The sequence below is a fragment of the Podarcis vaucheri genome (genome assembly GCF_965113315.1).
Source record: "Podarcis vaucheri genome assembly, chromosome: 14".
NCBI lineage: Eukaryota > Metazoa > Chordata > Lepidosauria > Squamata > Lacertidae > Podarcis > Podarcis vaucheri.
In genome coordinates, this window is record NC_138752.1 from 9,231,812 (window position 1) to 9,259,106 (window position 27,295).

The 27,295-nt window shown below is 47.1% G+C and overlaps 1 protein-coding gene and 1 long non-coding RNA gene across 3 annotated transcripts in view; one reads left to right on the plus strand and one right to left on the minus strand.

Moving 5' to 3' along the window:
- Positions 1 to 15,045, plus strand: part of CD276 (CD276 molecule) — a 48,448-nt gene extending 33,403 nt beyond the window's left edge. The window contains exons 5-8 of one of the 2 annotated variants that reach the window (XM_082198801.1): positions 8,797 to 8,937; positions 10,352 to 10,386; positions 13,686 to 13,721; positions 14,352 to 15,045. In XM_082198801.1, the coding sequence (XP_082054927.1) occupies positions 8,797 to 8,937; positions 10,352 to 10,386; positions 13,686 to 13,700 (191 nt within the window). In that variant the 3' untranslated portion in view covers positions 13,701 to 13,721; positions 14,352 to 15,045. Of the gene's footprint in view, positions 1 to 8,796; positions 8,938 to 10,347; positions 10,387 to 13,685; positions 13,722 to 14,351 lie in introns of both variants that reach the window. The other variant, XM_082198800.1, reaches the window with a different exon arrangement.
- Positions 15,046 to 15,648: 603 nt separating this feature from the next.
- On the minus strand, positions 15,649 to 17,738 carry LOC309518537. The gene is made up of 2 exons (XR_014213465.1): positions 16,886 to 17,738; positions 15,649 to 16,738 (listed from the first exon to the last, which is right to left on the minus strand). It is a non-coding gene; the product is annotated as an uncharacterized lncRNA (long non-coding RNA).
- Positions 17,739 to 27,295: the final 9,557 nt, after the last annotated feature.

Genomic DNA, 27,295 nt, shown 5'->3' on the forward strand with positions numbered 1-27,295 from the left:
TGGCCCTATTAGCACAGCATATGGAGGAACTATGCACCAGCTTGAGGATGATTCCTGAATCTAGCTGCAGTCGCCGCTGAGACTCGCTCTGTTCTTCCCCCCTCTTGACAAATATAACTTGTAAGTTCTGAGAGACAGGGGCCTGTCTCTTTTGCTTATGCTGAGCACTCTGTGCATTGATGCTCTCTCTATTCCCTAACCTAGTGCCTTCCATATGTTAACTGAGCTACAACCTCATCATCCCTGACTGTTGTCCATGCCGGTTGGGGCTGATGGGAGTTGAAATCCAACAATATCCAGATGGTACCAGCTTCGGGGAGCCTTCCTTCTATAAGTGATAGAATCATAGAATTGTAGTGTTGGAAAGAACCCCAAGGGTCATCTAGTCCAACCCCCTGCAATGCTGGAAACTCAGGTAAAGCATCCATGACAGGTGGCCACCCAACCTCTGCTTAGAAACCTCCAAGGAAGGAGAGTCTACAACCTCTGGTGGGAAACCTTTCCTTGGCTCAGATCACAGCCGACTGCTTAGTATAGCATCTTGGATTTTAGACAGATGTTGTCTACCCCTTATAAAACTTTCCAGAGGCCAAGCATGCCTGTGCTTGCCTTCTCTTTTAAAAAGGGTCTCCTTTATAATGTTGCCCTGTGCTAAACCTTATTGGGTTTCAGGTTAGGATCAATATAGCAGTTCAGTCCTGCCTATGTTTGCTTAGAACAGCTGTTCTCAGCCTGTGGGTCCCCAGATGTTGTTGGACTACAACTCCCATCATCCCTGAGCTCTGGCCTTGCTAGCTAGGGGTGATGGGAGTTGTAGTTCAACAACATCTGGGGACCCACAGGTTGAGAAAGGCTTGCTTAGAACAACCTTTCCCCCAACTTTTGACAACAACTCCCACCATCCTTGACTGTTGGCCATACATGGGAGTTGGAGTCAAAAACATCTGGAGAGTCTGGTTGGGGAAGCAGGTCTTACAGTTTTCCAGGTAAATATGTTTAGGATTGCAGTTTTTGCAGTAGAAAACATGGATTGGTGGGATTTACTCCTTGGTAGGTATATATAGGATTGCAGCCTTACATCTTTGACAGAACTTCGATCTCCCTGTGAAATTCTGTTCACATGACTTCCCCCTGGTTCTTCCGTGTGGCTTCCAGTTGTTGTTACGCCATCTCAACTTTTATAGACACCCTGAAGCTCTTTGTAACCTTGTTCACTTGCAGGTAACATTAATTAGTGTTTAATTATCCTTGGCACAGCAATTGCTGGCTTGTGAAGGAGGGTCCCTCAAGGAACATAAACCTTTTGGCTAAATGCATGGCGCCACTTGAATGGCGATGGAGAATGGCTGGGCCTTGCGACACCTGGCAAAACACCTTTTCTTGGGTGCAGCCTAAACAGTATGGCAGCCACGGCTGTTAACGAGATGCTTATGGTAGCCCTGTATCGCAAAGGTGCAATTGTGTGTGTATGTGTGTGTTTGCATCTGTCCTGGAACTCTATATGAAATTCTGCACCTATCACATTCTGCAAACTGAAAACTTCAATTCTGTGATGGGAATACGTTTTATGTAAACTTAGCAGCATCACAAATTTGTTTAATCTCTGTGTTTTTTTAAAAAACAGTTTTACTGTGGTTCTTAGTTTAAGGGTAAAGGGACCCCTGGCCATTAGGTCCAGTCGTGGCTGACTTTGGGGTTGCGGCACTCATCTCGCTTTATTGGCCAAGGGAGCCGGCGTACAGCTTCCGGGTCTTGTGGCCAGCATGACTAAGCCGCTTCTGGCGAACCAGAGCAGCGCACAGAAATGCTGTTTACCCTCCCGCCGGAGCGGTACCTATTCATCTACTTCCACTTTGACATGCTTTCGAACTGCTAGGTTGGCAGGAGCAGGGACTGAGCAATGGGAGCTCACCCCGTCGCAGGGATTCGAACCGCCGACCTTCTGATCGGCAAGTCCTAGGCTCTGTGGTTTAACTCACAGCGTCACCCGCGTCCCTGGTTCTTAATTTAGCTGCCTTCTAAATATCTGAACCAGGAGATGGTTGGGCTGAACACCCCCATATCTGAGCCATGGCCTGCCTTAGGGGCTGCTGGTGAGAAAGGAAGGACACTCTACACATATTTAAAGGCATTTCCTTCTTCTTTTTTGCCTTTACTTTTATTTTACAAAAGTGCCAAAGATACCTTGGCAAACACACAAAACAACAGGATACTCTCAGAACAATATATGTGCACATGCACTGGACGGATTGTATTTTGTCCTTGTATCTATCAATGGACACCAGAAATCTCGAGCCCTATTTGAAAGCTATACCTTGGTGCAAGGCCAATGCTTGGTGCATGACCAATGAGTAGCCATGCCCTGAACACCAGATGTGCTCACATGCCTTGCCCCTAGCACCCACCCCTTATTTGTGGACGCCAGTGGGTAGGGCTAATCTGTACTTTTGAATAGGAGAGAGGTGGCAAACCATTTTTTTTGTAAGCCTAAAGGCCACGTGGCATGGTGGGTTAAACCACAGAGCCTAGGACTTGCTGATCAGAAGGTCAGTGGTTCGAATCCCTGTGACGGGGTAAGCTCCCGTTGCTCGGTCCCTGTTCCTGCCAACCTAGCAGGTCGAAAGCATGTCAAAGTGCAAGTAGATAAATAGGTACCGCTCCGGCGGGAAGGTAAACAGTGTTTCCGTGTGCTGCTCTGGTTTGCCAGAAGCGGCTTAGTCATGCTGGCTGCATGACCCGGAAGCTGTACGCCGGCTCCTTCGGCCAATAAAACGAGATGAGCGCCGTAACCCCAGAGTCGTCCGCGACTGGACCTAATGGTCAGGGGTCCCTTTACCTTTAAAAGCCATGTTCCCTTCGAGTGTGCCAGTGGTGTGAGAGGCAAAAGTGGGCAGAGTCATGCATCTAAGTTCAACATCTCTAAAACAGAGTGGCTTCTACTTGTGCACTGCCCTCTCTCTCCCCATCCTGACAAGCAAGAGGCAATATCAGAGTTCCAGGACTTGTTCCTGCCAGGCAAAAGCATTCCAGGAGGATGCAAAGCAGGGCTGGTGAGCTGTGTAGCCTGGGGAGAGTATGGAGGGCCCGAAACAGGACGGCTGCACACGGTGGAAATATTGGTGCACATGAGTTTGCACAGTTCCAATCCTTCTTCCCTTGGCCTTTCCTTGGCGTACATGGAATTGCTGTCTTTGCCGAGATTGTTCCTGTTTTAAAGTGCCTTTAGCCGAGACTCCCTTCCCTAGCAAAGTGTGACAATCAGCATCTATTTGAATTTATTAGCATAATTATTTAAAGGTTAATGAAGTGTTTTATGGGGTAATTTCAACCTGCTGTTTCCTTGCCTTCCCTGGCGTATCCGCTGGCCCTGTAGAAAGGCAGCAATTGGAAGCACCCGCTCACATCGTTTGGCCCCTGACTCCCACAATCTGAGCGAACCGTTGTCATTCCACCAGCTCTTATCGGGCGGGGGATTTGGGCTCCTGAACGTGCAAAAGTACACGGCTGACTCCAGTTTTGCAGGGAGTGTCCCTTATTCTCCACTTCCCCAGCTGATTCTGCCTCTTCCACCCCAGCAGCCCTTTAATGAAACTTAAGAAGCACATTCATCAAAATTCTGGACATCGCCATCTGTGTGCAAGGCTTGTCTGTTCCATTTGTGCCATTTGAATTTGCTTGGTTTCTCCTGCTCTGGAGGGTAGGACTCGAACCAGTGGCTTTAAGTACAAGAAAGGAGATTCTGGCTAAGAACCAGGAAGAACTTTCTGGCAATAAGAGCTGTTTGATAGTGGAATGGTCTCCTTCGGGAGACTTCCCTGGAGATTTTTAAGCAGAGGTTGGATGGCCATCAGTCATGGATGCTTTACCTGAGTTTCCTGCATTGCAGGGGGCTGGACTAGATGACCCTTGGGGTTCCCTCCAACTCTACGATTCTATGACTCTTCTCCCACCTTTCTTCCAAGAACCTCAAGGTGACGGTTATAGTTCTTTCCCAGCCACCCCTCTCAACAACCCTGTAAGGTGGGCTAGGATGGGAGAGAGAGTCACTGGCCCAGGGTGAATTTTGATGGTTGGGCAAGGATGTTTCTATTTTTTAAAAAAAGTTTTTTATGAACAATTTCAACATAAGAATATATCAAAACATATAATACTCATTATTTCCCCCCCTTTCCCCCCACTCCCCATCAAACCCTCCCTCCCCCCTGAGACTTCCCTCAGCTCCTCTCTCTCATTTCTCATCACATGTTGTTCTCTAAATATTATAAAATTATATCGATCCTTATATTATGTATCTGCGCTGGATTATGGAGAAAGCCAGAGAGTTCCAGAAAGACATCTACTTCTGCTTCATTGACTATGCAAAAGCCTTTGACTGTGTTGACCACAGCAAACTATGGCAAGTTCTTAAAGAAATGGGAGTGCCTGATCACCTCATCTGTCTCCTGCGAAATCTCTATGTGGGACAAGAAGCCACAGTTAGAACTGGATATGGAACAACTGATTGGTTCCAAATTGGGAAAGGAGTACGGCAAGGCTGTATATTGTCTCCCTGCTTATTTAACTTATATGCAGAATTCATCATGCGAAAGGCTGGGCTGGATGAATCCCAAGCCGGAATTAAGATTGCCGGAAGAAATATCAACAACCTCAGATATGCAGATGACACAACCTTGATGGCAGAAAGTGAAGAGGAATTAAAGAACCTTTTAATGAGGGTGAAAGAGGAGAGCGCAAAATATGGTCTGAAGCTCAACATCAAAAAAACGAAGATCATGGCCACTGGGCCCATCACCTCCTGGCAAATAGATGGGGAAGAAATGGAGGCAGTGAGAGATTTTACTTTCTTGGGCTCCATGATCAGTGCAGATGGTGACAGCAGTCACGAAATTAAAAGACGCCTGCTCCTTGGGAGAAAGGCGATGGCAAACCTAGACAACATCTTAAAAAGCAGAGACATCACCTTGCCAACAAAGGTCCGTATAGTAAAAGCCATGGTTTTCCCAGTAGTGATGTATGGAAGTGAGAGCTGGACCATAAAGAAGGCTGATCGCCGAAGAATTGATGCTTTTGAATTATGGTGCTGGAGGAGACTCTTGAGAGTCCCATGGACTGCAAGAAGATCAAACCTCTCCATTCTGAAGGAAATCAGCCCTGAGTGCTCACTGGAAGGACAGATCGTGAAGCTGAGGCTCCAATACTTTGGCCACCTCATGAGAAGAGAGGACTCCCTGGAAAAGACCCTGATGTTGGGAAAGATGGAGGGCACAAGGAGAAGGGGACGACAGAGAATGAGATGGTTGGATGGTGTTCTTGAAGCTACTAGCATGAGTTTGATCAAACTGCGGGAGGCAGTGGAGGACAGAAGTGCCTGGCGTGCTCTGGTCCATGGGGTCACGAAGAGTCGGACACGACTAAACGACTAAACAACAACAACAACATATTATGTGTCTACCATGTTATCAATCAGTAAGTTTGTGTATGTTTATTCAAAACCTGCCAAGGAGTCCAATTCATCTTGTTGTCTTTTAAAATACAGTGGTACCGCGGGTTACGTACTTAATTTGTTCCTGAGGTCCGTTCTTAACCTGAAACTGTTCTTAACCTGAAGCACCACTTTAGCTAATGGGGCCTCCTGCTGCCGCCGTGCCACCAACCGCACAATTTCTGTTCTCATCCTGAAGCAAAGTTCTTAACCCGAGGTACTATTTCTGGTTAGCAGAGTCTGTAACCTGAAGCGTTTGTAACCTGAAGTGTATGTAACCCGAGGTATCACTGTAGTTTGTAGATAGTTCCCATTCTTTTTTAAAGTGACAGTTGTCCTTATGTCACAGTTTGTATGTCAGTTTAGCCAATTCTGGGGCAAGGATGTTTCTCCGGTCCCAGGGCCTGATGCCAAAATCATTGTTAAATGTGGGGTGATTGCAGGCTGGACAGCGCCTGCCACCCCACTACCTGGGGAGGAATTGGCAAAGTGAGAAAAATAGATCACAAGGACAGGGGGCTGCAATATCCTCCCCCCAATCCTCCAAACACTTTCTGCCCTGACCTACACCAGAGTGACACCAGAATTATCAGGCAGGACAGTGACCTCGATAGTCTTCAACTTGCTCAGTTAGTTTCAATATACCGTACTTTTCAGTGTATAAGACTATGTTTTTTTCTTTAAAAAGCATGCTAAAAAATGGGGGTCATCCTATACATGGGAAGTACATAGGGTGGACATTTGATTGGTTGCTGCCAAGGCAGTCAGCGGCTGTTGTGCGTGTTATTGGTTGCTACGTCAATGAGTGGTGTTTATTGGCTGACACTCCTGCAATTGGGGGGGGGCAATTGGCAGCTTCTGCCAGCGATGGGACAGACAGAAGGCGGACTTATTGATGCGTGCGGGTCAGTGATTTCCGGCATTCCCCCCTAAAAAAAAGCTCAACAACCCTGGTGGGCGATACTCCACAAAAAAGCTGAACAACTCTGTGCCCTCTCCCCCCATTTTATTAAATTTGAGTCCCCACAAATACAGTGGTGCCCCGCAAGACGAATGCCTCGCAAGACGGAAAACTTGCTAGACGAAAGAGTTTTCCGTTTTGGAGGTGCTTCGCAAAACGAATTTCCTATGGGCTTGCTTCGCAAGACGACAATGTCTTGCGAGTTCCTGCTGGTTTCCCCCCCCCTTTTCTAAGCCGCTAAGCCGCTTATCAGCTGATCCGACCAGCAGATAAGCCGCTAAAAGCCGCTAATAGCGCTAATCCGTTAATCCTTCAATGGGCTTGCTTCGCAAGACGAAAAAACCACTAGACGAAGAGAATCACAGAACGGATTCTTTTTGTCTTGCGAGGCACCACTGTAGGGGGCGTCTTATACATGGCGGTGTCTTATAGACGGAAAAGTACGGTAGTTTCATCTTGCTCAGTTGAAATATCTGGCAGGAATTGTGGGCTTCTCAGGCAATGGCTGTGTTTAAAAATGAGGGTGGCAGAAAACAGGGGGAAATCCCAACAGAATGAAAATAATTTATTTATATGCTGCCCGTCTGGCTAGGATGCCCACAAAGGAGCCCACAGTTTCTGGTGAAGCGGATTGGTGGTGATCATTACCTTTAGGCCAGTGCAGAACATTGTCGAGTACATTTTCTTAAAAGCTATAATTAAGGAAGCAGCCGTTCTTGTCCTGCTGCCTATTTAGCATGCAACTGAGTGCACACGTGGGTTTGATGGTGATACTGGAGAGCTGTGGAGAAATTGGCAGGACTTTTGTGAGGAAGCCACCCCCAGCTCCGATGGAGCCCAAATCTATCAGCTGCATACTGGAACTTCCCTTTGAAAGTAGCAAAGCAGTTAATATAGATTTTAATAACTGGTAAAAACTCTGGAAGAGCGATCTGACGTTTACAGCATGTTATTCCTTGAAGGAGAACTACTTGAAAATGATTTACAGGTGGTATTTAACTCAGAGTAGGCTTGCTAAGGGGGATGCGGGTGGCGCTGTGGCTTGAACCACAGAGCCTAGGACTTGCCAATCAGAAGGTTGGCAGTTCGAATCCCCGCGATGGGGTGAGCTCTCATTTCTCGGTCCGAGCTCCTGCCAACCTAGCAGTTTGAAAGCACCTCAAAGTGCAAGTAGATAAATAGGTACCGCTCTGGTGGGAAGGTAAACAGCGTTTCTGTGCGCTGCTCTGGTTCACCAGAAGTGTCTTAGTCATGCTGGCCACATGACCCAGAAGCTGTGCACCGGCTCCCTCGGCCAATAAAGCAAGATGAGCGCCACAACCCCAGAGTCGGCCACGACCCTTTACCTTTACCTTTTAGGCTTGCTAAGATGTTTAAGACTGAATCAGATAAGTGCTGGAGATCCAATGAGCTAGAAGGAATGTTCTTTCATATGTGGTGGACCAGTAAAAGGGTAAAACAGTATTGGGAAATAATTTACAATGAATTGAAAAAAAATGTATAAAAAGCACTTTTCAAAACAACAACATATCTCTTTTTGTTGGGGATAATTCAGATGGAAATTCCCAGGTGTCAAAAATGGTTATTTGTGTATGTGGTCCGTGTTTTGTTAGCCCCCAAAGTGGAAAACGAGCAAGGTCCCAACTAAAGAAGAATGGCAGCTTAAACTGTTGGAATATGCACAACTTGCGGATCTAACTTATAGAATAAGAGGACAAGAAGAACCTTCGTTTAAAGAAGATTGGGAAATGTTTATTGAATATATGGGGGGAAGTTGTGTACACTAGAAAACTTTGGCAGCATTAAGATAAATTCAACAGTGTAAATAAGTTTTGAAGGATGCAGTAATGGAATACTGAATTGTATAGTTTATGTTTATGCAGGGATTTATGTTATGCAAAATGAACCATGGAAAGAGAAGAAGGGAAGTTATTGATATTTTAAGGTTGTTTAAATGAATATTCTAAATTGTAAAACAGAAAATTTAATAAAAATTATAGGTAGATGATAGAGATAGATAGATAGATAGATAGATGATAGATAGATAGATAGATATAGATGGATAGATACAGTAGATAGATAGATAGATAGATAGATAGATAGATAGATAGATAGATGGATAGAAGCAAAGCATAACATCTTGCACAAATTTTGCGGGAATATTTCCATACATCTTGAATGGGATGCCTGTTAGGATCTCCTTGTCTAAAGTGAGATCTGGTATGTGTGCAGATGACCTTGCGGTACCCCAGTAGATTTACCTGTTTCCCTTCAGAGACATTTCCCTCCTTTGCTTCCCATCAATGGCATTGACAGAGACTTTACCATCTTCTCCCTGTTTTCTCCTTTTCAGGTCAACACCTCCTGTTTCCTGCTGTGGCTCTCTGGGTGACAGTAGGATTGGCCATCTGCCTTGTCATCCTCCTGGTTGCCCTGGCGTACGTGTGCCAGAAGAAAATCCGACAGAGTTGCAAAGAAGAGAGAGAGAGAGCTGGTATACATAAATATAATCAAAGTGAAAGAATGTCTTTGTGCAAGTCCCCATTGGGGGGTTTGTAGCGCTGCATCACAAATCTGGGTTTGCATGAAGTCAGGGCAGGGGAGGGGGGCAAAAGTGACAGGGTGGCACGGGACCAAGAAGGAAGAGACACCAAGAAAATCTCTAATAATAATAATAATAATAATAATAATAAATAATAATCCTACTGAAAAAACCACAGAGCCTAGGACTTGCCGATCAGAAGGTTGGCGGTTCGAATCCCCAAGACGGGGTGAGCTCCCGTTGCTCAGTCCTTGCTCCTGCTAACCTAGCAGTTCAAAAGCATGTCAAAGTGCAAGTAGATAAATAGGTACCACTCCGGCGGGAAGGTAAACGGCATTTCTGTGCGCTGCTCTGGCTCGCCAGAAGCGGCTTAGTCATGCTGGCCACATGACCCAGAAGCTGTATGCCAGCTCCCTCGACCAGTAAAGCGAGATGAGCGCCGCAACCCCAGAGTTGGCCACATCTGGACCTAATGGTCAGGGGCCCCTTTACCTTTACCTTACTGAAAAAGACAGAAAGAAAGAAAAAAAGAGACACTGAAATTGTGGTTTAAAACAACGGGAGAAGTTTGAGTAAAGTACTATGGGGTATTTGAGGGTGCCACATCCTTTATCTCCCGCACATGAGACAGCTGAGGAATGGAAGATGCAGAAGTTCTGAGTACAGCAAGTTGGGAAAGATGCTGAAAGGAGAGAAAAAGAGGATGTTTTAAACAAGAGCAGAGGTTTGAGTAAAGTAGGGATGGAAGGACACAGAGAGGGGGAAATGGTGATTTTTAAAAGTGGCAGATGTTTAATAAGAGCGAGCAGGGGATGAAAGTTGCAATTTAAAGCAAGTTTTTAGTACAGCGAGAAGGGAGTTTGGAAAGGCTCTGTTGTGTTAGCTTCTAGGTGTTAGTTTCTGAGTTGTACCCATCTCTGCTATTTCTCGTTGCTAAAAGTGGCTTGTTTGCTTGTTAAAAAACAACCCCTCAATGTTTCTGTAGTGTGGACCAGCTTTCTCCTGCCTGGTGTTACTAGACTACAACTCCAGTGCTGTTTTTCTGGGGGGAAAGAGGTGCCGGAACTTACAATGAACGCTTCCCTTAATCTCTTATAATGGCAATGATGCCCACCTGAGAGGTGCTCTGGCTGGAAAAAAAGCCCTGCCATTACCCCGATCATTGGCAGGGGCTGATGGGAGTTGGAGTCCCACAACAATAGGAAGACCATATGTTCTCCATCCTTGATCTGAATCTTAATAGTATCAGTAATTCCAGTACTACACAGCTCCACCTGGCCTGGTAACGGGGATATTTAACCACTGGATGGCAGTGTTTGGTTTTTATTTTTTAACCTACCTTTTTGCACTTTTTGTTTCCAGCAAGAGAGGAACAGGATGAAGGAGAAGGATCCAAGACAGGTTAGTCGGATTTTGTATCATTCTGGCAGCCCCAGAGCAAGAACTCTGGAGTGGGTCGTGTGCTAACAACTGTATCTTGCCAATTTACGCATCCTGGCCAATGTGAAACTGCGCATGGGGGAGCAGCCTGTTTCTGATTATATGTTCTGGGCTGAAAAGTCTAAAAAATAATACAGTGGTATCTTGGTTCTAAAATGCCTTGGTACTCAAACAACTTGGAAACCAAACACTGCAAACATGGAAGTAAGTGTTCCAGTTTGCGAACATTTTTCAGAAGCCGAATGTGCTCTGTTTTGAGTGTTACGCTTCCAATTTGAGTGCCACACTTCTGTTTTGAGTGCCACGCTTTTGTTTTGAGTGTTACGCTGAGGTCTGTCTGTTTTTGCTATTTATGTTGCGCTTTTGTTTTGCAGCTTTTTTGTTTTGTTTTTGTGACTCTGTGGAAACCAGTTCAGCTACTGATTGATTGATTGATTGCATGGCTGCAGTACATGGTTTATTGCTTTCATTTTATGGATCAATGGTCTCGTTAGATAGTAAAATTCACGTTAAATTGCTGTTTTAGGCATTGTTTTGAAAAGCCTGGAACGAATTAATCCATTTTGCATTACTTTGTATGGGAAAGCACGCCTTGGTTTTGGAACGCTTTGGTTTTGGAATGGACTTCCGGAACGGATTAAGTTTGAGAACCAAGGGACCACAGTAGTAGCAGAGCACTAGATTGGATCAATATTATTCCTGCTGTTCAGGCTAGGGATTCTGTTGAATTTGAAGCTGGAGCAGCGCTATATTTTTCCTTCTATCTTCAGTGTTTGGGCTGGGGTGCTGTTGCATATGTGGCCAGAATGGCACGACATGTACAGCTTTCTTCCAACATGGAGTGCTTTGAGAGCATCACCACCATGGTTGCATGCCTAACTTGGGTGCCACGAGGAAGGGCTGTAGCTCAGTGGTAGAGCTCAGGCTTTGCATGCAGGAGGTCCCAGGTTCAATCCCCAGCATCTCCAAATACACCTCTTTATTTTGCCTTTGACTGCTGAGATATATACGACCTCATCTGCACAATGCATTTAAAGCAATATCGTGCCACTTTAAAGAGCTGTGGCTTCTCCCGAAGAATCATGGTAATCGGCTTGTTAAGGGTACTGTCAGTACACCCCTATTCCTCCCCCGCCGAGCTACAACTCCCAGAATGGTGTAACCATCAACCCCTGTTCCCAGGGAATTTCCGAGAACTGTAGCTCTGGGAACAGGAGTTTCGTAACAACTCTCAACACCTTTTGCAAACTACAGTTCCCAGGAGTTTTTGTGGGGGGAGCCAGGACTGTTTAGAGTGTTATGATACTGCTTTAAGTGTGTGGTGCAGATGGGGCTTGTATTAGGATGCACACTATTCTTCTGACGTAAATTTAACAGATTTTAATAGCGTCTCTTTATATGATTGTAGCCCACCCTTGTTAAGGAAAACTTAGAAATCCTATAAATCAGGGACGTCCAACTCCCAATAGACTGGGATCTACTCACAGTATAAAAAAAACCTGGCAGTGATCTAACCATTGCCGTAAAAAGACTGGCAGCGATCTACCCAAAGTTGTGGAGCTTTTTTTAGTAAGCCAAAGTTTTTTAGTTTTTTGTTTTTGCTTTTTTGTAAGGAGATTGTGCTATAAATTCACAATAAATAAGTGTGAGTGGGGGGAACTTCTGGAGATCTTCTGCCAGCCAATACCGATCTAGATGGAGCAGGGGTCTGACTCTGTCCAAGTCAGTTTCTTATGTCCCTCCAACCCACTGATATTGACTTGGAGCAGAGAATTCCCTGATGTGCTGCAGCAAGCTCTCAGCTACGCAGGCCTCTGATAAACTGGATTATCATTTTAATAAAGTGTGATAGCTGCACTCGGCTGTAATCAAATGGATTAATTATAAGCCTGGTGATTCCCTTTATCTGCTTCTGAGCACAGCAATAGACACATTGCACATAGATTGCCTGGTTTCTAATCTTTCCTTGAGAGTGCGGAGGCTTCAGGCATCGTCGTCTACCTGTGTGACTGCGGTATTTGGGGGGGGGGAAGGGGAGGGAAGCAGGCAGTGAGGTTTGCAGATTTGTCCCCCTCCTTTTGAGAAGTGGTCCTGTTGTGCTTCACATCCACATTAGGCAGCGGAGCACAAGGATGCAAATTGAGGGTCCATAGCTCTGTCAATTCTCTGGTTAGAAGGATCTTCAGGTAGCAGGCGGAGGGAAAGACCTCTAACTGGGAGCTGCTGCCAGCCAGAGCAGGAAGCAGTGGTCCAAAGGGGCAAATAGTCTGCCCCAGTGGGAGGCAGCTTTCTATGTTCCTACCAGATTCCATTTTGAAACCTTAGTTTCTCGTTCTACTCCTGTGCACCACGCAATTCATTACCTCGAATCACAGGCGCTGCGTTACCCCCAAGATTGGGGGGCGGGGGCGGGTGTGTATGTGATGTCACCCGTGTATGTGATGTGTGTGTGAGATGTCGCATGATGTCAGTACGTTTCTGAGCACAATTCAAAGTGTTGGTGCTGACCTTTAAAGCCCTAAATGGCCTCGGTCCAGTATATCTGAAGGAGCGTCTCCACACCCATCATTCAGCCCAGACACTGAGGTCCAGCTCCGAGGGCCTTCTGGCGGTTCCCTCACTGCGAGAAGCCAAGCTACAGGGAACCAGGCAGAGGGCCTTCTCAGTAGTGGCGCCCACCCTGTGGAACGCCCTCCCACCAGATGTCAAAGAAAAGAACAACTACCAGACTTTTAGATGACATCTGAAGGCAGCCCTGTTTAGGGAAGCTTTTAATGTTTGATGTATTACAGCATTTTAATATTTTTTTGGAAGCCGCCCAGAGTGGCTGGGGAAGCCCAGCCAGATGAGCAGGGTATAAATAATAAATTATTATTATTATATTATTATCTGCGTCTTCCAACGCCATGGAGACCAAACCGGTGCAGCCTAGAGGAAGGCTGCCCTGGCCTGCATGGTGTCAGAAGACCCCTTTCCACTTTCTCCACCCCACATATAGTTTTGTGCCCCTCTATCCTGCACTTTTCTGAACCGTTTCCAGTTCTAAAGCAGCCTTTCTGAGTTGGGTCTGGGGAGGGAGGGAGTCTGCTGTCTCTCCGGAGTGGGGTAAGACACACACGTTTGGGCTCCGCAAGAGTTGTAGACAGAAAGTCATATTCTCCATGATTCATGCTAGTCTGTACAGTACATTTGCTCAGCGTTACGCCCTAGGGCCTAATAATCTCATGTGCTGTGCTCTCTCTTTCTCTTTCCCCCGACAGCTTTGCAGCCTCTGAAGAACACGGAAAACAAAGAAGGTAAAGGAAAGTTTCCCCTTAGTGGTTGCTACCCGTGTGTTGAGCTGCTTTGAAGTGAAAAGCAGCACGTTGCAGTCAATGTGCAGATTGTCACTTCCACAGGTCAAGCACGATACGCGCACCTTGGCAGAGCTAATAACCCCCAGATCTTTGACCTCTTTCTTTGCCTCCTCTTGATGGTGGTGATGATTGCCCTCTCTGCCCCACTTGATGCCAGAGTGAGGGCAGGAGGCATTGCCCTCTGTCTGAATTGGCTTCAGTTGTCATTGCAAAGCCAACTCAGAGTGAGAACATATTTTGGGTAAAAAGAAAGGAAGTGGCCACACGATGGAGCCCTGTTGCAGAACCGACTTTGTGTGTGATATTGGGGGGGGGGGCTGTCTGAAACCTGCAAATACAGCAGTAAAGTTGGGTAGAACCTTCCCCCTTCCCTCATTCCTCCCCTGATCTCTCTCTCATCTCCCTTATCTACATGGTGCATCAGCGATGGGCTTCTGAACATGGCCCCGTAACTGCTTCACCTTGTAATAGGCCTGCAGGAGAAAATGCATACATCTCCCCTCTTTTTTCAGTTTGGTCACTTACCCATTTTCCGCGTGGTTTCATTTCCTCCCTCCCTTTTCTTTCCAGACATTGGAGAAGAAATTGACTGACCAGAATTGGAAGGGAAATGCAGTTGTGCTACCACAAGGGTCACATAGCAAGCTGTGAGCCTGCTCCTCCATCAATGGACTGCCAAAAATGTGACAGACGCAGCATGCACAGGGACCTTTCACCTGGCGCCTGCTGCAGTTTGCTGATTTTGGCCATCACCAATTGCCTTCTCCCCCCCTACCTTCCCCACAAAGATACAACCCTGAACTCTCTCTGTCCCCGTGAGACTCTCTTCTTCCCATTAGAAGCAGATCGTCGCTTACTGATGACATCCTCCCACCGCCAACCTCCCAGGACTGGGATGCTCCGAGTTCCCATTCCATAGTCTTACTGGGACGCTCCAAGAGTTCAACCACCAATGATCCTGTCAACTGATACAAAGGGAAAGGGAATGACTTCCTGCTTGAATGAGAGTAATTTGGACAAACCACATGTACTGTAAAGAAAAGGGGAGAACTTACAGATCAACTTGCCACTCAAACAGAGGAGATCATGGCACCCAAAGCTGTTTTGAGGGTCAGTTTTCAGTTGGATTTGCTTGTAGGCATGCCACCTGTCCAATTTTAGATCAGCACGACTGGAGTTGTGTTGTGTTCTCTCTTATGTTTGCTGGAGGCTGGGAAATGACCATTGACTTTATAACAGGGGCAGGGAGCCCCTTTCAACCTGAGGGGCATGCCATTCTTTCAAGGGCCCACATGGCCCTGCTGGATAGGGCTGGGAGCAAAAGTGGGAAGGGCAATGAATGTAAAATTTAACTTTGTAGGCTAGCTTCACGTGCACCTCTCTGGCGTTCATCGAGAGAAGGAAGAGGCACAGTCAGAGTTCCAGGGCACATTTCAGCCAGGCGAAAACACACCAGTTAGATGCGAAGCAGGGACACTAGGGGTGTAATGTGTAGAGTCCTGGGGGCCAAATAAAAATGACCACAGGGCCACATTCAGCACCCAAACCTGACGTTCCCTAACTCTGCTTTTTAACCTAACGGCAATAGCTGCCAAGAAGCAGGAAGGGCCCTTCACTCAGCGGTGTAATGTACACATGCTTGGCAAACAGAAAGTTAGTCACAATCCTTGATGGCTCCACCTAGAAGAGTGTTGTCAGGAAGCACTGCTAGGGAAGATCTCTGCAGTAGATCCTAGAGATTTGGATCCCATTTGGAATCAGCAGTGCTGGCCAGGTGGATCAGTAATTGACTCAATGTGGGAGCGCCTCCTATTTTCCTAACTGAGCATAACTAAGAGATGCACGAGAAGGCATTGTCTTTTTTGAAGAAAAAAAAAACCATGTGAGGTGAATTGCTCTTTCAGGTCTCTTGGAAGAAGGGGATAAGATTCAGCACTAAGTCCTACTGGATGAAGCCATAGGTCCACCTCAGGGCCAACCAAAGGCCTGTGGGGAGCAGAGCAACCACAGCACTCTCCCCACATGTGAGTCTCAGGAGTTGTTTCTCAGAGGCTAAGTCCTTGTGGCACTGCAGGTAGAAGCATAGCTATCACAGCCAGTAGCCCTTGAGAGGCTTCTCCATGAATTTATCCAATTGTCTCTTAAAGCCTTTCAGGTTGGTGGCCATCCCTCCGTCTCGTGGGAACGAGCTCCATAATGTGCTGTGTCAAAGTCCCTCCTTTCCTGTCCTGAATTTTCCAATATTAGCTGAATGATGGCCTCGAGTTTCTAGTATTATCTTTGTGAAGCTCGCCTTCAGGTGTCGGTCTCTTCTCCCTCTCAGCCTTCCTTCCACAGCTGGAAAACAATCACAGGTGAAATGGGTAGCCTCTTTCCTGAGCTGAAACAGGAATGTGGTGCTGGCAGTGCCTTCACTCAAACGACGGCCCCACTTGCTGAATGGGGCTTACTCTCAGCCAAGTCCGCATAGCATTTCAGAAATCTTCTCCCCTTTACACCTCAAACCCAAAGCCTTTATTCTGTGGAACGGGAATGCTTCAGAATTGAGCGCGTTTCTGTTCCGGTAATGTTTCCTGTGCCTGGGGCAAAACAGCATATTGTGAGGTTCCTGAAGGTGCTCATATGATTTTAGAGCCCACTGCAATCTCCAGCTGCTGTTTGCCATGTCTGGGAGCAAATCCACAACTGGGGGGGGGTAAGTGGAATTTGCAGGGATCTCTTAATATTAGATGCAAACAAAGGGAAAACTATATGGCAGAGCAACTGCTTTGGCCCAGCAATTGGGCTGCTGCTTCTTCCTCTGTTGAGAGAGAGAGAGAATTTCCATTCACTGTTGACAATGGAAGACTTTGGAGCCATGTTTTAAGATTCTGCTTTTGGTTTGAGCATTGCAACACAACAGGGTATGGTGTTTTGTATGCACCAGGGTAGCCTTATTTTGCCTTGTGCTTGCTTTCCTCCCAGCAGTGGCGTAGCGTGGGTTGTCAGCACCCGGGGCAAGGCAAGTAATTTGCGCCCCCTAACCCGTGGATTTGCGCCCCCTAACCCCCATATGTTGCACCCGCTGCGGCCGGCCCCCCTGCACCCCCACGCTACGCCACTGCCTCCCAGTTAACCACCTGGTTCACTGGAGTTAAATTTCTTTGTTTTTTTCCCCGAGAGAGCATTCAGTTCTGTCTCTTTGGTGTTTTTTAATATATAAAAATACTGGACTGAAAATGGATGGCTAGTCATGGTACTAGCGAGGGGGAATCTGCTGGTCAGATGGCTCCCTCTACCCCATAAGCTGAACCAAAGAGTAAACTTGGCTTTATTGCATTTCTGATTAGATTTCCACCCAACATAGTCTACATTATTTAGCATGTTATTTGCAAATCTGCAGAGATCTGGTTTATTGGGGAGGGCAGGGTTGCATTCTACCTTGTTATCCCAACCCCCAAAGCCAGGGTAGCCGCCATGGTGCTTTCCAAGTGTTTGGAACTACAGTTCCCATTGGCCTCAGCCAGTGCGCTCAAGATTGATGGGAGTTGTAGCATGGCAACACCTAGAAAGCACCGTGTTGCTTACCGCTGACCAAAGAAGTTGGGGAGTACAGCTGGCAGACACTGAACACTTCAGAAGTAGAGTAGGTATTAGAAAGTTTGGGATAAGGGCTGAGGCAGGGAGGGTGTGCAGTATCTGTTGAACTATGGACTGCTAGATGTCTCATTCTCACACTTCTTGCTTTCTAAGTCTAATATTTTCTGGGGATTTTCGTCTCTCTCACTCAAAAGGGCTTAGAAACTTGCTGTGTTGTTTTTTTTTAATAAAGAAAAGTACATTCGAACTTTTTAAATTAATTAGCTATTTAAAATGTTAGGATTTTGAGTCCTTAGTGCCTTTGGAGATCTAATAAACATTTGGTTCTTTTGGGTTAATGTTTCCTTTGTGCATGGTAGAGGTGTGAGATAATAATAATAATAATAATAATAATAATAATAATAATAATAATAATAATAATATTTATTTATACACCGCCCACTCCAGCCAAGGCCGGGCTCAGGGCGGCTAACAAGCAATAAATGAATACAACTTAAAAACAAGATTAAAATACAACATTAAAATATTGAAACATTAAAATGCAGCCTCATCACAAGAGGAGAAAGGAAAAAGAAAAAAGAAAGAGGGGGAGGGAATCAAATTGGCTCCAAGCCAAAGGCCAGGCAGAACAACTTTGTCTTACAGGCCCTGTGGAAAGAAATCAGATCCTGCAGGGCCCTGGTCTCATGAGGCAGAGCGTTCCACCAGGCTGGAGCCAGTGTTGAAAAGGCCCTGGCTCTGGTTGAAGCTAATCTGACTTCCTTAGGGCCTGGGACCACTAGGGCAGTGTTTCCCAACCTTTTTTGGGCAACGGCACACCTGTTTAATGAAAAAAAATCTCGCGGCACACCACCATTACAGCCCCGTGACGTCAGCGCGTCACGCCGGGACGGACGCACGAAAGTGAAAGTTTTCAATTTTTTTCCCTCCCCCTTGCCGGGGAACCTCCAAGCTTTGGGGGTGGGGGGGGGAGGAGGCAGCAGAGCGAGGGACTGAGGGACGGCGGCAGCTGAGGCGGCGGCGGCTGTTGTGGTGGTGGCGGCGATAGCGGGCGGAGGAGGGGGCGGCGGCGGGGCCGAGGTGGCCGGCGGCGGCGGGGGAGGCGGCGGCGGGTGGAGCAGGAGGGCGGCCGAGGCCGGTGAGGGAGTAGGGTTGCCCGGGGCTTGAGGAGCCGTCGCCGGGAGTTGCTGCTGCTGTTGTAGCTGCTGCTGCCCAGACATGCCGGCCTCCTCCTCGTCCGCTGTCTCACGCTCCTCCCTTTTGCACGCGCTGCCCCGCCGCCGCCCCATTGGCTGGGTCCTGTCAGCTGATCCTGTGTTATTTCCTGTGTGTGTGTGTGAGGGGAGAATGGAGAGAGAAACCTCGGCACCACCACCGCGGAGCCGCCCCTGGCTCGACGCGGATCCTCGCCGCCGCCGCCTCTCACTGCCCGACTCGCCCGCCTCCCTCCCACGGCACACCAGCCAAAGTCTCACGGCACACTAGTGTGCCGCGGAACACCGGTTGGGAAACACTGCACTAGGGTGTTGCTATTTATGGACCTTGAGGCTCTCCGTGGGGCATACCGGGAGAGGTGGTCCCGTAGGTACGAGGGTCCTAGGCCGTATAGGGCTTTAAAGGTCAAAACCAGCACCTTAAACCTGACCCTGTACTCCACCAGGAGCCAGTGCAGCTGGAAAAGCACTGGGTGAATATGCTCCCATGGCAGAGACCCTGTGAGGAGCCTCACTGCAGCATTCTGCACCCGCCAGAAGGCCTTCGGCGCTGGACCTCAGCGTCCAGGCAGAACGATGGGGGTGGAGGCGCTGCTTCAGGTATATTGGGCTGAGGCCATTTAGGCATGCACATGCGTATTCCATCCATTCCCCTCCCTCCCACTACCCCCCTCCGTGGTGCCACTGCATGCCATTTTCTTAACTAAGGAATGCGAGATTTCTCAGTTTGAGCAGGTAAAAAGATTATGGGGTACTGTTCATTACATTTTTTTCGTAATTGGATGTTTTATACTTTTGGGGTGGGGGTAATGTATTCTTGCCTGCTGGAGGACTTGACATTCAACAGTAAATTTGCACGGGGTGGTTTATTTTGAATGCTCACCATCGCAAATCTGAATGAGGCCATTTTTGCAAGAGCATCCAGCCTCTGTCTGGGCTTCTCATGCACAGCAAGCAGGGCCTGCTGACAGGCAGGTGGCAGAATCAGTCCATCTGTCGGATGACAGAATTCCAACTAGAACTGAGGGAAATTCAGACGGGGAAAGAAAAGCTCTTGGGCAAGCTTTGCTAACTTGAATTCATTTCCAAAACCTTTTGCGTATTCTGCCTCCCCTCAAAATGTCCCCAGTTATGGATGTTGTGGGATCACATAAAATTTTGGGATAGAGAGCCTTGTTCATCTTGAGGGCCGCAAGGGGAACATTTCAGGGGCCACATGCCAGTGGTGCATGGGGCCAGAGGCAGAAGTGGGTAGAGCAATGCGTGTGTCTCTTACCTTTGTACACTAGGCTACATTTCAGAGAGGCAAAAAGTTTCCTGCGTTGCAGGGGGACTTGTCAGTCATGGCCAGGAAAGCGTTCTTCCCGAGACTGGTTATAACCTGTTAATTATAACCTGTTATAATTATGGTCTTCAGTATGATACATCTGTTTGAGGATGCACATGTGTCAAATGAGATGTGACTTTAAGCACATGACTCAGAAACACAAACTGGCCACATATTTCCATTTACCCAAAGGCAGCTATGATCTAAATTGGGAGAGCAGCAAAGAGCAGAAGGAGTTCAACCCATCTCCTACTGCACCTCAGACCTGATTTGGGTTGGGGCTCCTGTGCTGCTTTTTGTAGAGAAAGAGATGTGACGAGTCCAAGCACAATTTTATTTTAAAAATGTTGTGCTTCCAAAAGTAAAATGGATTAAATGTCCTGGAGAGATTGCAATTCTTTTGCGTCAACAAGAGAATGTGAGTTGGGGGGGCGGTCTCTTTTTTTCTAGAAGCCCTTCTTTTGGTGTATGAAAATTTGGAACTAATGAAGCTTTTTCCATCATGTATATAAATGGTGAGGAAAACTTCATCTGTCTGAACTTAATGTGAAGGAATACTCCATGCTCAAGGCCCTGAAATCAAGATATACTATGTCCACAGCGTTCCCCTGATCCACCAAGCTTGTACAACAAAAGAAATGAGATTTGTCTGGCACGACTTGTCTTTGAGAAACCCGTTCTGGGTCTTAGGAATCACAGCATCCTTTTCTAAGTGCTCACAGACCTGCTGGGCTGCTGCTGCGCCACTCTTGGGACAAGGGGGGTTTGGGAGGGTGGGGGCTGCCCCCTATCTTGGGTTGGAGGAATTGGGAAGCCGGCTGCTCCTTCTCTTGGTGTGAGGAGGGTTTGGAGGCTGCTCTTTCTATTGGGGTGACATGAGTGCTGCTCCTTCTGTGTGTGTGTGTGTGTGGGGTGCTCCTGGGGAAGCTGCCCCCTTCTCTTATGGCGGGGGGACCTGGGAAGGGGAGGGAGTCAGAAGGAGCTGCCTGGCCTCAGGGTCTTCCAGGCACCCTCTGGGCTGAAAGGGAGAGAAAAAGAGAGGGACATTTCATTCATTAATGAAATTATTTCTGTACTGCTTTGTTTCAGTCACACACACGTATTCATTCATGGAAGCTGTTTACAGCAATCCAAGCCATAGAAGTATTAAAGACAGGCATGCATTAACCCTTTGTAGAGGGCTGTGTCATGAATATAATGTAGGGGGAGAAGTGCTTGCTTACAAGTATACAGAAGCACACAAGCAGCCCCATACCCTGAAAGAAAGTGCTACAGAAAAATGTCAGTTGCCCTTTGCATTTTAAACTCCCTTAGGAAGCAGCCTCTTCTATAGGAAAAACAGTGTAAGTAGCAGGCCAGGCTCTGCGAAACACTTGTCCACACCTCAGCCATCAAACAGCAGGGGGCAAAGCAGAGACACACACACCTTGTGGAAGTTGTTATTATTAAATGTATTTATTAAAGGTATATACTGCCCTTAATCCGCAGATCACAGGGCGTTGACCACATAAAAATGCAACATAAAAGCACAAAATACATGAGAACAGCAAGAACAAAAAATAAACCAATAACCCACCCCCATATAATAATGTTATTAATTAAGGCCTATAAACTCTCTTTTATGAATAAAAACACTATAAATGTTCAAATAAAATGTTTTTATAACAAAATACCTAAAGAAGGTTATCTACCCGTAAATATAGGACTATGCGAACATATAGGACTTGTGTCTCTACTGTGGAGGCCGGGGACGTATGGCAGCCACATGACCGTCAAAGATGGGGTCTTGCTGTAACAAGAGAGTCCACTGCTAGCCGATTTTGACACCTTCAGCCAACAGCTCCAAGTCATGTACACGGAGCCCGTGAGGACCCAGACCGCCAACCGCCTGATCAGGGAGCTGAAACAGGGGAGTCACTTGTTGGGGAAAGTATGCCAGTGAATTTCAGCTGCTGGCAGAGGACTTGGCCTGGAATCAGGCAGCTCTAGTGGACCAGTTTCAAGAAGGGCTTTCAGACCCGGTTCTAAACGAACTAGCCCACACAGAGTGCACAGCGGACCTGCAAAACCTCTTCGGCCACTGACTGTGAGCAGCATGTACGCACCGTGCTGCAGAGATTACAAGAGCACTGCCTGCTCACCAAGCTCACCAAGGAGTTTTTCTTTATATAGCTGCTGGTAGAACAGCACAGCCACAATACGCAGGGAGCCTCCTGACCCAAAGTCCTCCTGGTCCAAAGTGACCTCCATGCTGACTGGCAGGTGGCTGTCCAGCGCCTCAGGCAGGGGTCCCTCCTTCCCAGGCCTTCCTGGAGATGCCACTGCACTTGGGGCTCATGCAGGCAAGGCAAGGGCTCCACCGCTGAGCTGTGGCCATTTGCCAGCCTGGACACCAGGAAGCACCCCATGGCTCTGGCGGTTTTAGGGCGGCGTGACTGGTGTGGCTGCACTGGGCACTGGGCTGCAGGGAGTGCCAAAACAGTGCTTTGGAACTGAGCGCAAGAGGTGGCAGTGGGCCTTGGAGGGGGGGAGTTGCACAGGGTGGCACTGGAACTGGAGAGCCCAAAGTCCACCACTGCCATTCTGGGACTTGTCTGGAGAAAAATGATCTCCTGGCCATATTTGAGAACTCAAAAGTTCCAGGCTACCCTTGGGAGGGAGAAGGACCCACTTCCCAGCCAATCTCCCAGGCACGCTCTCCCTCCCCATGCTTTACAAAAGTGAAGATCCCCCTGGACTCCCTTGCCTAATATTTCTGAGGGAGCCCTGAGGTAAGAGCCAGAGACAGACCCTCCTCACCATGAATGGCTTCCTGCCGGAGGACCTCCCATGCCGGAAGAGAGCCGGTGATGTTGCGGCCGGCCGTCTCTCTCCAGAGGCTGCCCTCGTAATGAAAGACTTCCTCCAGCTCCGAGGGGAGGGAGGGGTCCGGCTTGGCTCTCCCATCTGAGACTCTGGCTGTTCTGTGGAAGAAGGGAGAAGCAAAGATCTGTTAGACTGTAACATTAAAGTGATGACTAAAATGCATAAGATGTTATTGGAACGGGAAACAAAGGATGAACAAGTGAAATCTTCAACAATACGTTGGACAATAGATATTGGTCACAGCACAGAAATGGAAGCATGAGAACGATTGTGGAATACAGATATAAAATTTACAACTTGCTATGGTATAAGAGAAAATTATATGAAAAATGTTATATTTTTCATATAATTACTAGGTATTTAACATATACTTACTAGGTATTTAACACCTAGTAGACTGGAAAAAACATATGAATCAAAAGCGAGTAAGTGTTGGAAGTGTAAAGAGAAAGAAGGTTCATTTTTTTCACATGTGGTGGTCTTGTAATAAGGTCAAAGCTTACTGGGAAATGATATATATTGAATTGAAAAGATGTTTAAGATAACATTTGTAAGAAAACAAAAGCTTTTCTCTTGGGAATTATAGGATCAGAACTACCTAAACAGTATAGTAATGTATTTATATATGCAGTTACAGCTGCAAGAATGTTATTTGCCCCCAAATGGAAAGAAGTAGATGTCCCAACGAAAGAAAAATGGATAGTAAAACTAATGGATTATACAGAAATGGCAAAGCTTATCGGAAGAATAAGAAACTAAAGAATAAGAAGAATAAGACACTAAACTTTTTATAATGGAATGGAAATGGTTTATTCAATATTTACAAATAAACTAAACAGATTAAGACATTGGCGGGATTATTGCAAAAACCTACAGTTTCAAAAATATATATGAGAATAGATGATTAAAAGAATGAGTTAAGATAATTTGGAGTATGCAGAAAATGTGAAAATAAATATAAGGAACCACAGAAAGAAGGAAGTCGAGGTTTGAAATGTTAGAATTATAGTTGAACTACAGTGGTGCCCCGCAAGATGAATGCCTCGCAAGACGAAAAACTCGCTAGACGAAGGGTTTTGCGGTTTTTGAGTCGTTCCGCAAGACGAATTTCCCTATGGGCTTGCTTCGTAAGACGAAACGTCTTGCGAGTTCTTGCGAGTTTGTTTCCTTTTTCTTAAAGCCGCTAAGCCGCTAAGCTGTTAATAGCCGCTAAGCCGCTAATAGCCATGCTTCGCAAGACGAAAAAACCGCAAGACGAAGAGACTCGCGGAACGGATTAATTTCGTCTTGCGAGGCACCACTGTAGTGTTGTAATATAAATGAAAATTATAAATAAAATTTTAAAAACCACACGTAACTAACTCTGTGCCAAGTCACTACAACTTTTTAAAGAGACAAAAGGCACTTCAAGTTACAGTGGTGCCTCGCAAGACGAAATTAATTCGTTCCGCAAGTTTTTTCTTCTTGCGAGTTTTTCGTCTTGCGAAGCACGGTTTCCCATAGGAATGCATTGAAAATCAGTTAATGCGTTCCTAGGGAAACCGCCTTCAGACCAGGTCCAGGTCCGGAAGCAAGCCCATAGGGAAATTCGTCTTGCGAAGCGCCTCCAAAACAGAAAACCCTTTTGTCTTGCGGGTTTTCCGTCTTGCGAGGCATTCGTCTTGCGGGGCACCACTGTACTTCTTATTTTGCAAAGAGTGCAGAGCTGGTCCCCAGGGCTAACTAACAAGGTCCTCTGCTGCACCTTCCACATTGGACTGTGAGTGGCTGCTTCTGGATACTCCTGGTCAGAGCCAGGATAAACCCCTGGCCAGTCACCCAGTGTTACGATGCTAAATTACCCTGATGTTTTCTCCATCAAGCCTCCCCAAACCTGGTTCCCTCCAGATGTTGCTACGGGACTCCAACTGTTGCAATTTGGATGGTGACAAAAAAAGGAAACTCAGAAAATTCATCAGAAAACTCCCTGGGAAAATTGCTGGCTCATGTAACACAGCATGGGAGTTAGAAAGGTCAAATGACCAAGGAGCATCTTTGAAAACTAGGCATGTGGTGGGGGCACAAATCTTCAGGATGCCTCCCCCCTTTCCCATGACTTTACCTTCTACGCCACCAGCGGCACATTATGAAAAAGATCTTCAGAGCCAGAAAGACCACAAAAGGCTTTCAAGACCACAAAAGAAGGATCGCTCCTTTATGGGCTGCTAACTGATCCAACTGGCTTTCAACTGACCCAGGGATCCTTTTAAACAACTCACCTGGCCTCCTAGGAAACAAAACATTCCACAGGATTCCCCAGCGGGTTGTGAGGTCAGGCCCAGGGCACCACTGGGCGACTTCAGGAAGCTGCCAAGCGTCTGGCCCAGCCCTGCATTTACCCCCAAGCAGAAGGCTCAGGCAGCTGGATCTAGGCTCTACTTAAGGGTTTCCCCAAATCCTCCCAGCTTTGCATCCCTCTGGATAATCGAGAAAATAAGGCAGGCCAGGACTGTGGTCCAGTTTCTGGCACCTCCTTAAAACTCACCTGTTTGCCCAGGTGTTGTTGGCTGGCTAGTGGTCCATCATTTAGTCATGGCGTATTATAGGTTCCAGTGGGCTGAATCTTCTTAATATTTTTTTTGGAGGGGGTTTCGTTGTATTATGGAACCGCCTTCTCTCTCTACCTGGGTGCTCACCCACATTTGCCACCTCTAGGCATCTTTTTAAAACATGTTTGTGCACCTAGAGGCCTCTTTTGGTGCTTTATTACATGAAAACTCCATCTTTTCTCTGAGAAACTCAAAGTGGTATACAAGATGCAATGCCTCTCTCCAAATTATCCTCACAATCACCCTGTGGGGTGGGCTAGGCTGAGAGCCCAAAACCTGGTCCAATGTCACCCAGGGAGCTTCATAGCCAGGGGGGCCTTGAACCCTGGACACCTGGAGATTAGTCCGGTCTGGACACCACAGTATATTAACAACTTGGATGGCTTTAAAGGAGGATCAGACAATGAAGGAGAAGGCAAACAATGGCTACTAGCCATGGTTGCAATACTTTGCCTTCATAATCGCAATTAGTAACACTTTGGAACATGGCCAGCCCAAGAAATTTTGGCACCTGGGGTGAACTGTTAATTGGCACCCTGCATCCCAATTCATGGGGGAAGAAATTTGGCTTCATCTGAAAAATGTACAAAACCAGACTTTTAAACACAACACGGTAGTCCCCACACAATGACGCCCACAAAAATCAAGTTGTAGTGTTTTGTGCCCTCTGGAACATGAGTTTACCTGCTTTTAGGACCTTGTTTACCGGGCTTTGAGAAGGTGCCCCCTCAGCTCAGCGCCCAGTTCCTGCACATCTCTTGCACAGGCCTAAATCCACCTCTGTGATGAGGAAGAATGAGTAAATAAGGTGGTGCTTTCTCTGAATTCTCAGCCTACATATGGTGAATGCTCACACCCAGATCTGATTCTGAAGAGAAGGGAACAGAGGAGCTGCAACCTGGTTCTGTGTTGGAAAGCAAATGGGGTTTCAAGAAATGGCAGAGTGAAGGGTCTTCTGACTTCACGATCCACTACACCAGGGATAGGGAAACTCTGGGCCTCTCCACCTGACTCCATTCTGGGCAACCTTTTGGAGACCACAAACCATTAGATAGCAGTGACTGAGGCAAATGATTAATGAATGTAAATTTGACCTTTGTACATTAGGCTAGTTTTCACCCACACTCACAAAGCCCTGTCTATCCAGACCCTCCAAGTGTCCCTATTTTCTAGGGACAGTCCCTGATTTACAGAAGCCAACCTGGTTTCTGATTTGATCCTAAAATGTCCCACTTTTCTTTTGGATGTCCCTATTTTGATTGAGGGATATGGGTGGCGCTGTGGGTTAAACCACAGAGCCTAGGACTTGCCGAGCAGAAGGTTGGTGGTTTGAATCCCCGCGACGGGGTGAGCTCCCATTGCTCGGTCCCAGCTCCTGCCAACCTAGCAGTTCGAAAGCACGTCAAAGTGCAAGTAGATAAATAGGTACCGCTCCAGCGGGAAGGTAAATGGTGTTTCTGTGCACTGCTCTGGTTCGCCAGAAGCGGCTTAGTCATGCTGGCCACATGACCCGGAAACTGTACGCCGGCTCCCTCGACCAATAAAGCGAGATGAGCGCCGCAACCCCAGAGTTGGCCACGACTGGACCTAATGGTCGGGGGTCCCTTTACCTTTACCTTATTTTGATTGGAGAAATGTTGGAGGGTCTGACTATGCCTCGTTCTGACAAGTGAGATGCATCCCTGTTGGACACTTTCCAACCACCAGGGAGAAACAGCTGGGGGAGAAGGAGGGCAGGTGAGTGGTGTGGTTCTGAGGAAAGGGGCTGTGGCCTGGGAAGAGTTCTGAGGGCCAGAGAGAGGGAGGCCTGGGGGGCTGTGTCTGGCCTGAGGTTCTCCGCTCCTGTTCTGGATGGAGGGAACTCTTTGGGAACCAAGGCTTTGCCATCCTCCCAGCAATGTGTCCAGCATGTCCTTGGCAAAAACACAAGCAGCCTGTAGT